This window comes from Bombus bifarius, unplaced genomic scaffold (genome assembly GCF_011952205.1).
Source record: "Bombus bifarius isolate JDL3187 unplaced genomic scaffold, Bbif_JDL3187 scf7180000009522_frag, whole genome shotgun sequence".
Lineage (NCBI taxonomy): Eukaryota > Metazoa > Arthropoda > Insecta > Hymenoptera > Apidae > Bombus > Bombus bifarius.
The window spans coordinates 1-10,917 of record NW_022885174.1 but is presented as its reverse complement, the minus strand read 5'-3'; the positions used below and the strand labels follow the sequence as shown (position 1 = coordinate 10,917).

Here is a 10,917-nt window from a genome sequence, read left to right as displayed (position 1 = left end):
AACTTTTGAAGAGACTCTGTTGAAACGTAAGAACGCTGATTGAAAGTTCATCAGACGAGTCATTGAAACGAGTTTTCTTGATCGAATAGCAAGTTTGTCCTGCAGACAGCATTCCAATTGTGAAAATCGAGACCAAAGAAACTCAGGTGACGTGCATTAACCCTGAATCGATGACTCAAGCCGAGGTTGGAAAAATTTACAATTTGTTGGACAAAACAAGGCCAAGTTGACGAGATTCGTGAGCAAGTGGCTGGTTCGTTAATGATTTGGCGTTCGAATTTTCTTATTTCTATTCTAATTATCAAGGTCGATTAAACGATTGATCACGAATATTCGACGGAAATATTGAGAAAGAAGGCTCGATCTGTACGAGTGTAAATCGTATTTTAATCAATGACTTGAGAAAGTGAGGTATTGATTGAAACTAAGATAAGTGATACTAATTCGTTTCGAGCGCGTAACAAATTACATCATCGGATTCATTGATTTGCAAATAATTCTATATTCAGTTCCGTATTTATAATCGAGCGTAGCGAAGATAAAATGAAAGGGACGTGATTATCCGAGGGTCTCACAACTAGAGGAAAATCGATGGGAACGAGGAAATCCTTAATTGTAGAAACTGCGTAGAAAATACCGTGGAAAATATCATATATATTTTAATAGAAATATTTTTGTACTTTTTTTTAAACATTAAAACTTTAGAGCTTTAGAAGCTTTATGTATTAGTATACGTATTTATACAGACTTTGAAATTCATAACAAATTTCTCTAGATAGATGCGGATTTTTTGTATTGTTTCGTATGTATACTTGTGTCACTTTTCTTTCTAACGATATTTAGTTAAAAAGTTCGTCTATATCATTTATAATAGATTTTGTTTTTATTTATATTAATGTTAATTTTATATTAATAAAAATCACTGAAATTTTCAGTATCATCATTATTTAGTATCATCGAATTTCTTTCTTCTTTATGTTCCATATTATTATTAAAATTCTCTAATAAACATTCAAGTATCCTATAGAATATTTCCATTATTTTTCACGTATTATTTGCAGTCATATTTTCCATATTTTATTATCGATAAAGTTTGAGTTGGTTCTTTAAATTCCTATTCAACATTCCAGCTAACCAGTCGATATCAATAACACGTGCCTTTCTTCCTGCCAGGATTTATAACTTATTCAAGCAGAACGTCACTCGACCAGATCGTTGAAAGCGTAGAATTCGATCAACTTCATACAACTCACATACAAACTGCAGATAATGCTAACAGTGGGAGGAAAATATGAGACTGCAAAGCGTATAAACCTAGTAGTTTATAAAAGCATTTACATATTTGCCACAGAAAATTTATATGTATGTAGAATATGTGTTATATAAAACATTCTGAAATTTCATTAGCATTGTAATGATTATATTGGTAAAGTTTGAAGCATTTCTGAAGATGCACATAGAAGTTACGAGATATTTAATGCAAACATTTATTTAGTACAAATATACAGCATAAATAGTTATCTTAAACATGTAATAAATGGTTATCAAATATCGGGATTTATTAATATAATAAATGTTTGACTATTTTTATAATTAAATATTTTTGTAATTACTGTGAAATATATAATTACGCTAAATAATTTTGTATCTTGTATATAGATTTTTAAATTTACTTAATTGAAACTCTGCATTATAATAACCGTATTTATAATTCTGACGTCATATTCGATATAATTATTATATGACTTTATTACGATCCTAATGAAATTCCAATATATTCATGAATATATAACAGAAACGTAATAATACTTTGTTGTACTAATTATGATACCATCATATATAATAAATATAAATAAATAAAAAATGTCTATAAATGCTAAGATACTTTTACGAGCCAACAGGCGAGAAGGAAGAAACGAAAGAAAAGAAAGAAGAGAACGAACGTTAATCAGTTTCGAAACGTTAACAACGTCCTTGCGTTGGACGGTGCTCGCGTTTATCGATTGGTCGCATTGCGAGATATCGGTCAGATTATTATTATTAATACGATCGTCTGTAATTTATCTTTGCTAACTGTGCCGCACGGAATCTTCGTTTACAATAAATGAGTTGTCGCTTTTGATCGAACGGTAACACGATATGAAATTACAGGGTGACGGAAACAGCTGGGAGAAAAGCGAATACTTTTTCTGCGCGAATAATGTAATGTTAAATGCAGTAAACCTTGAGAGGCGAAGTGATGAAACGAGTGGTCTCAGAGAAGCTTCTTTACGTCTTCTTCTCCTTTCTGTATCCTTTCTATGAGAATAATATCTCGTCTTCAGAAGAGATCTCCTCGCCCTATCTACGCGTTGTAAAGGCAATACAAACTGAATGATACATATATTTAAAAAACGATATTTTGTTGGTTTTATGAATATTGATTTTTATAACGTGAGGTTCTTCTACTCTTATTTTCTATTGAATTAATGATACATATATTTTAGAATGGCTGTCGCAATGGTGATGATGATGATGGTGATGATGATTTGCGAAAGAAGATGTTGAAAATTACAGACAGCATAAATAATATTTAGATTTCACGGAAGTTGATTTTTGTAATGTTACTAGTTACAACTAATTGAAGGTGATTCCGGATTAGAAGCAAGCCACTATTAAGTGGCTAACACGGTTGCTTCATTAAGAGCAATTACTCCCTATTTTACGGCAACTACAAATAGACGTTGTTCACTATGATATATTTCCACGTGTTTATCGCATCTTGTCCTGTTATGCGATTAAAGAGTTACAACCTTGCGTTTCTAATTTATTGGACGTATACGCACCAGACATTAATTTCGTCTACGTATTCGTGAAATTGCGAGATTCATTCATCGCGAAGGTCAGTTCAATTGTTCAAGATAACTTCTCATCGTTTTAATCTGTTTTCTTGTACGAAAATAGAGTAATATTTACTTGTCATTGCACTGTGGATATATATCGATATGTTCGTTCAGGAAGTCAATTGTTTTCATCGAATTACACTCGACTTTCCGTAGAGAATGTTCGTTTCGACATAAATATGTATCTCAGGCTTATCGATCTTTCAATATCTACCATAAATAGCTTAACAAGGTAACACACGCTCGTGTTTGAATTATGTAAATGATCCTTTGACTCCAACGATCCGTTTATTCACAGTTAATTTATGATATTGCTAGTTACGCGTGATTCTACCTTTTGTATCTTTAAGAAATACAGGGTGATTGGTAATTGGTGGTACAAGCGGAAAGGGGGTGATTCTACGCGAAAAAAGAAGTCGAAAATATAGAATAAAAATTTAAAATTTAAAAATTTAAAAATTTAAAAATTTAAAAATTTAAAAATTTAAAAATTTAAAAATTTAAAAATTTTAAAAATTTTAAAAATAACGTCAATTGAGACAACGATCTACAGTGAGATCCGTTATAACGAGACGTGATAAAGTGCACGCGTACCGAGCGAAAATTCAAAGTCGATTTTCTCGAAAACAAAGCCTCAAACGAAAAATTTTTATTCTATATTTTCGACTTCTTTTTTCACGTAGAATCATCCCCTTTCCGCGTGTACCACCAGTTACCAACCACCCTGTATAATTCGTAAATAGAAACGTATTCTTGTCGATAAGTATCGAAACACTTACGGAAATTTAAATGGGCTTGAACAATCATCGGGAAATTATTAAAGTCCTTGTTATTAGATCTAAACACGATTTAATCGTAGAACTAAACACGTTTGTTAAATTAATCTATATATTGTATATCTACTTTTTATATATTTGTAACTCAAATTTTTCTTCTTCATATTGCGTTAAGTTGCCCCAAAAGTTTCTTTCGTTTTATATTATTTTATTGAATTACGTATGATCTATTTTGTCCCAATGAATATAATTCAATAAAATAATATAAAACAAAAAATAGTATGCGTCTATTATCTCCTTACGAGACGAAAGAAATTTCTGCGACAACCTAATATATTGTTCCATTCTTTATTCACAGAATATTTCTTTTACAGATGATTCTTCTAAATATTATGTTTTTTATTCCAGTATTAGAATACGTTGGACCAAAGTGGAGGACATTCGTGGCGAATATGTCGATCGCAATATTCTTCACATTTGCAACTTGCATTCTACCCTGGATCGCCTATTATTTGGCCGACTGGAGGATGACCTGTATTGTCACCTCAGTTCCTCTTGTTCTAGCCGTAGGTACGCCATGGTTGATACCGGAAAGCGCTCGATGGCTGGTCAGCCAAGGTCAGATAGACAGGGCCATTAAAATCCTTGGTAAATTCGAGCGAATCAACGGCACCAAGGTGCCCGATGACATCTATAGACGATTCCGGGTAAATAAACCGATTACCGCAATCTTTTCCGTATTTTCTACTTTTATGATCTTTCCTGCTTTATGTGCGTTCTATAAATACCAATTTATATGCCTTTAAGCATATCATATAATCATTTTCTTTGAATAGAAGTCTAATTGGGTCTTTTACGTAATGAAAATTTGTTTACAACCTAGTAATTTTATATCTTATTCATCACCTAAATTGCCAGCGATAAATTGCTGTCAATTTCTGTTATTGTCTGTTATTGTCTATTTCTGTAATGTTATTTATTGAATTTGTATATTGTTTTTATCTTTGAAAATTTTTATACAAATAGATTAAACATTTGGAAACTGCTCAGTCTATGAATAGATCATGGCAATATTAACATTAATGTACGATATAAGGAGATAATCGACTTTCAGAGGTTTGATGTTTTATAAAGTAAAATGAAAAAATTTGCGAACGTCCAAGTAAACTATTTCGAAATGATCGTCTCATATAAATATAACATAAACTTTCTTCCGGATTTTATCGTAATCTTTGTACACATAACAGATTCACATAAATTTGTAAGAAAAACAGACAAACGACATTAACTAATTAAAAATTAACAAATTAAAAATTTGCTAATAACAGGAAACCTGTGCCAGAATCTGCAAAGAGGAGGAAGCAGACAAAACGTACTCCGTGTTGGATCTATTTAGAACGCCACGACTACGGAATATCACGATTCTATTTATTGTTATTTGGTTCGTATCGCTATTAAACAGATATCAAATAGATTGACGTAAAATCGGAATTGTATCTTGTAAAAATCTCACGAACAGTTTTATATCTTTTGTCTAAAAATACTTCATTTCTGAAGCAAGGAATTTGCTTCTCACATGAAATATGATAGCGTGCTTTTCTTTATCATATGAAATTGTTTTACGAAATATAGGATGGCGATTTCTTTGGTGTTCGATGGTCACGTACGAAACGTCGATAATTTAGGCCTGGACGTGTTTGTTACGTTCACGATTGCTGCAGCAACCGAGCTGCCTGCTGACACGTTCCTCACGCTCGTTCTTGATCGATGGGGCAGAAGATGGCTGGCGTGTGGTTCCCTCGTCATTTCTGGTATCTTCAGCATCTGGGCTTCTGCCGTTTCCAATAGTTCGTACATTTCGTTTTTATATATTCACCCTTCTATATTACTGATCAATCTTCTAAATAACTTAAGTCGATAATTCTGACTTAATCAGACGAATATTTTTCATTCGTATAACATTGTGCATTTTGAAAGGAAGAAAATGTATATTTTGGAATATTTATAACATGCAAATGCTTGTAGATTATTTGCTACATTGCTAGAATAGTTTCCAAGCCCTATCATGTATCCGTTGTATAGATATTTTATTTCCCCTTCTACTGCTTTGATCATAAGGTCGCTTCGTATTTCCGCATATATCAAAGGGCGTTGGCAATAGTCCTCAAAATGATGGGCTTCAGCGCTCCAGCAGTGCTATATGGCTTTCAGTAGCCGTAATCCATAATACAATCCCTTAGATTCAAATTGGCTAGATTAACGTTTTATAGATAAGAAGCTTATTGCTTGTGCTTAGCTTAGAGCTAAGCACGCTTATATTAAGCTTAGCAAATGCTTGTATCAACTATTGCAGACAACCAGACAAATTACAGACAGATAAAATAATTTCTTCCCTTTTTATTCCTTAAAATTTTCTAAAATTATTTCATGAAAAATTAGAATTAAAAACTAATGCTAAAATTTTTTCTTCAGGTATATATACAGCTTCTCTGGCAATTCTCGGTAGATTTTGGATAAACATTTCATACAATATCGGTCTCCAATATGCGGTTGAAGTATTACCAACTGTGGTTAGAGCTCAGGGTGTAGCTTTGATACATATAATGGGATACGTTGCTAGTATCCTCGCACCCTTCGTAGTCTATCTCAATGTTGTGTCCTCGTTCCTACCTCTTCTTGTGCTGGGCACACTCGGAATTATGGGCGGTCTTCTGACTCTCTTTTTGCCGGAAACATTGAATAAGGATCTTCCGCAGACGCTGCAGGACAGCGAGGATTTTGGAAAAGATCAGAAGATGTGGGATGTACCTTGTATCGGAAGGTAAAATCACATAAAGGAACTTTCGGTCTCCTTTTTTCAAAGATATTCACAGATCTTCAAGCTCGAAGTTCAAGATTCTCAAGCATTCTGTTAGATCTACATCTTCGTATGCTTTCGTATTACTTTCTTCTTAAAATCTGTTAAATCTCTCAAAAGAAAACTGGACTATCTTCTTTCTTCAAATGCTTTTTAAATCTTTTGAACAGAAGAGAAGGATCGAGTTGGGAAGTTATTCAAATCTATAAGCGATTGGATTCAATATTTTTAAACGCAATGTTTTGACAGGAAACGCGAGGACGAGGAGACACCACCGGTCGCCATGTTCCGATCATTTTCTAGATGCAGTGCGAGGAATTCGATGAGAGCGTCGCTTAGCGGTGAACCTTTAAGGAGTAGCATGCTACGGAGATCGAGTATAAAATCGAGGAAAAGCGAAAACTCGATCACAGAGGTCGAAAGGCTGTAGCGAAACGTTCACCACGAAGTACAATATTTGTCGCGTTGATCTCGAGCAAAGAATCTTTAGTCTTCCAAAAACGTGCAATACATGTATTAGAGTAAGACAAGTTACTGAATCCAGGAATCTTAAATTCCACCGCCATTAATATTCATTATCACAAAACAGCGGATTTTTATGCAATTATGGGTGATTCGAAGATACGAAAATTTATAGAATGCGTATGACGCAAAATTTTGTAAAATATCCAAAAGTACAGCACTATCGATGATATTTAATGGATAGAAACATACCTTTGCCCAAGTCCTTTCGATTGTATCAAATCTTTCAATTGTATTATTGTATCCACGAAAATATGCATTTGCATAAATATCCGCAATGCAATTATCATCGCAATTTTTCATCAACAATGATTGATTAAAAATTCAAACATTAGGCGAGCGAATAAGAATTAGAGTAAGAACGTAGGTTAAAGTAATTGTCGTAAATTGTCGTGGGTAGTTAATGTTAAAAATTAGTACTTTCCTTTGTTATAAAAGTTCCTGAAATTGTTCGTACAAAAGCTCCATCTTATAGAATATAGTGCAATAATCGTTATACTAGTAAAATAATAACATCATAAATATACAAAATATATTATCGAGATGAAAATAATATGGACAACGTGGTGTATGGCCACGAGTTTTGTACCTTGATCGATGCCAAGATAACAAATTATTATACAAAACAGTGAAGTATCCACGTCTGACATTAATATTGAGTATTACCATTACTGTAATTTAATTTTTAACCGATCCTGAGAATTCCTTAGAACGTAAAAAGTGTAAAATGTTACTGTGCATTTCAAGATTAAATGCACTGTAATTTAGAAACAGTTATGAAGCGGAAACAAATAATTTATTCAGAATAAGAATTCTACGTAATCATGTTAAAAAAAGACGTACTTATAACGCGTTTAAACTCCAAATATGTAAAGACAATAAGGGGAAAAAATTAAACGAAGAATCGTATTTTTTGTAAATTCACACAAGATTTTATCGAAAAAAAAATTAAGATTTTTTGAAGAACGTACAAGACGGAACACGAACAATAAATAAGGGATGTTAAATACAAAAAATAGATTGAAATTTAGATTATGAAATATAAAAAAAATGATATTGCATAATTTACAATTATTTTCGATAGCTTACGTCAGTATGTTGGAGTGTAAACTATAAAATATTCAAAAACTGATACCATTTAGACATAATTTAGAAAAACAATAAATTGCGGAAACCGATAGTTAAATCTCGATACGATCGATACTCCAAAACTCTAATCCTAATAATTACTCAACAATAATAACCGATAATTCATGTTGATTAATGTTTGAACTCCGTTTTTTTTCTGTATGTGTATACAAATTTTGTACAGTTTGATAAAGCGAAATTAAATTATCATCTTTTTGTACTACTTCAAACATTGAGATTTGTCATCTTCAAGGTCGATCACACATATTTTCATATTGCGGAGTTGCAAGGGTAATTAATTTTGCAATCGGTTTTCCTTTGATATAGATGTGAATACAAATAGCCATTGATTGACAATATACCGAAGCAATTCTAGTTTAATTTGAAGTCATCGATCCTTTGATATTTTTGGAAGAATAGTAAAAGTACAGAGAAAACAAGAAAAAATGGCGTTAACTAAAAGATAGCTCCAATGTATCTCATAAATATTATCTATGTATCATTTGTAAGATGTAAGTGACCAAGATATCGAATTATACAAAAATTGTATGTAATGATTAATACTTGAACGTTACTTACATTTATGTACATGAAAATTTGATCTTTTATTAACTAAGTTATTGATCGACAAAATGACTTCCTACATAATTCTCCGCCTGAACTGAAATGCATATTTTTTTTTACGCAAGCCTTATGTGCAGCTAGCAACGAGCAACCAGATTAATTACTTTACACACGGTCGTATCTTGTTTGCTGTAGGCGAGTTCTCTCGTGTAATCAACGAAGTACTCAACTTTAAAGCGATAACAGAAGAACATTATTGTATCGATAAAAATCATGCTTTCTTCAAAGAAATATGTAACTCGTATTTTTTTTAAAGCAACCCTCATAACGCATTGAATAAAATAATCATACATTTTTTTTTGTTCAACATTTGTAAAATACGATATTATCAAGATCACCAAGGAGGTAATCTTCAATTCTTAATGAATATAATAAAAAACATAATTAATGATTGTTTGATGGTTTTATTATTATCTCTATAATACAAAAGCACAACATCGTGTCAACAGTTTATATAGTTCGTATGTTTCTGTAGGAATACACAAATAATAGTTCTCTATCACAACGTAATCTAAAGGGAAAACCCTAACTAAATGACAAAAATATCGGTAATAGCTGGAACTAATGAATGTTAAAAGCAATCAGTATATTCCATACAAACTTCCATCAACACGATTCGTTCTTCGTTCTCTCAACACACTAAGACCGCAATCTTTAAACGCTTATAAAACCATAAGCAATCGTGAAGTTTAGAATTCGCTAACTGGGCGTCTCTCAATCCAGTTTTTGATCTTGGGCAGAAGGAGGACCTTTTTCTCCAGCAGCTTCAGATTCTCGTAATTCTCGATCAGATCAGACTTGTACATAAAGTTCAAATAATCGAGCAGAGCAACGAATGTTAAATCAGCCCAAGAGAGAGTACCATCGTAGAAGTAGCCGTCATTTTCCTTCACTTGCTGGTCCAAACGTTCTAAAATGAACGGCAGCGTCTCTTCAGCAGCCTTGCGTTTTGCAGCTTTGACCTTCTCGTCCTCCTCATAGTGGAAGGCGGCAATTTCTGAAAATTTGTTTTCAGTTAAATACTATTCGCTAATGTTATACTAACTTGAATACAGTGTTGTGCGAAATTTAAATGATACTGAAGATAGAATTACAATCCTTTTTAATCCTTTGTCTTGTATTGTTGACATACGTGTATCGTTCGATTAAATCAAATATTAAATCGGATTTCAACTAATAAATACCTGAACAGATATGTACTATCTGTTATCAAGATTCTCATAAGATTTATGCAAAGCAGCACTGGATACTCACTATGACGAATATCATGAATAGTATCAACAGTGGCATCAATATGAAGATTTGCCCAGTCAGTCTTTCCAGCTAAGTCATATTGTTTGGCTAAGTAACGGCAAATAGCTGTAGACTGAGCAACCTTCCTTCTATCAGCTACGAGCATAAGAAGCAGGCCATAAGGAGTCACTAAAAACATACAACTAATAGAATCAAAGATTCTATCGAACAAACAGATTATGATGCTTCTTAAATATCTAGCTTCCTGTTATCTGTTTTGGAAAGATATAATTTAATTTATTGATAATTTATCAGCAAACAAAGGGCATTGTCTCCTTAACAATACCTATTGTTCTCCCACATATCTTATAGAGCAATGGAGAGTAAACAATAATCTCTGTTATACTCTGCATAATTGTGTTCTACTTTATTTAGCTACTTTAGTTAAATTAGGAAAGATGAGATTTAAGAAACAGAATTTCTTTAAATTTTAAGCTTACAGGGCTTTATTTCTGGCCAGACGTCCTTTTTGATACGTTCATCTTCAAATGGAATACTAGCATAGCTGAAGAAGAACGGATTGGTTCTGCCAATGCCATAACTGGGAAGTAAGTCAATTTATAGAGCGGCATCTTCCTGGAAGTATAATATATACAAAGTAAAAACAAAGAATCATTGATGACAAGAATTATATTATTACAAATTATGAAGTACAAGACAATTTAAGTAAAAAGCATCAACTACTAACTACTCGCATAGCTATTTGTATCTTTATATTTTAATATAGCTTAGATATAAAAAGAATATTATTTTTGGATGTAATAATGTATAAACTTGCGCCAAATATTATAACGAAATATTGCACTTTCTATTTAAGTAGGATAGACATATTACC

At 32.5% G+C, this 10,917-nt stretch overlaps 1 protein-coding gene and 1 pseudogene across 1 annotated transcript; one reads left to right on the top strand and one right to left on the bottom strand.

Moving 5' to 3' along the window:
- Positions 1–4,044: 4,044 nt before the first annotated feature.
- LOC117215320 (organic cation transporter protein-like) lies at positions 4,045–7,092 on the top strand. Its single transcript, XM_033461692.1, has 5 exons — positions 4,045–4,365; positions 4,987–5,099; positions 5,291–5,505; positions 6,131–6,479; positions 6,765–7,092. The coding sequence occupies exons 1-5, from the start codon at positions 4,051–4,053 to the stop codon at positions 6,943–6,945; spliced, it is 1,173 nt and encodes a 390-aa protein (XP_033317583.1). The 5' UTR covers positions 4,045–4,050; the 3' UTR covers positions 6,946–7,092.
- Positions 7,093–9,345: 2,253 nt separating this feature from the next.
- LOC117215321 lies at positions 9,346–10,669 on the bottom strand (annotated as a pseudogene).
- Positions 10,670–10,917: the final 248 nt, after the last annotated feature.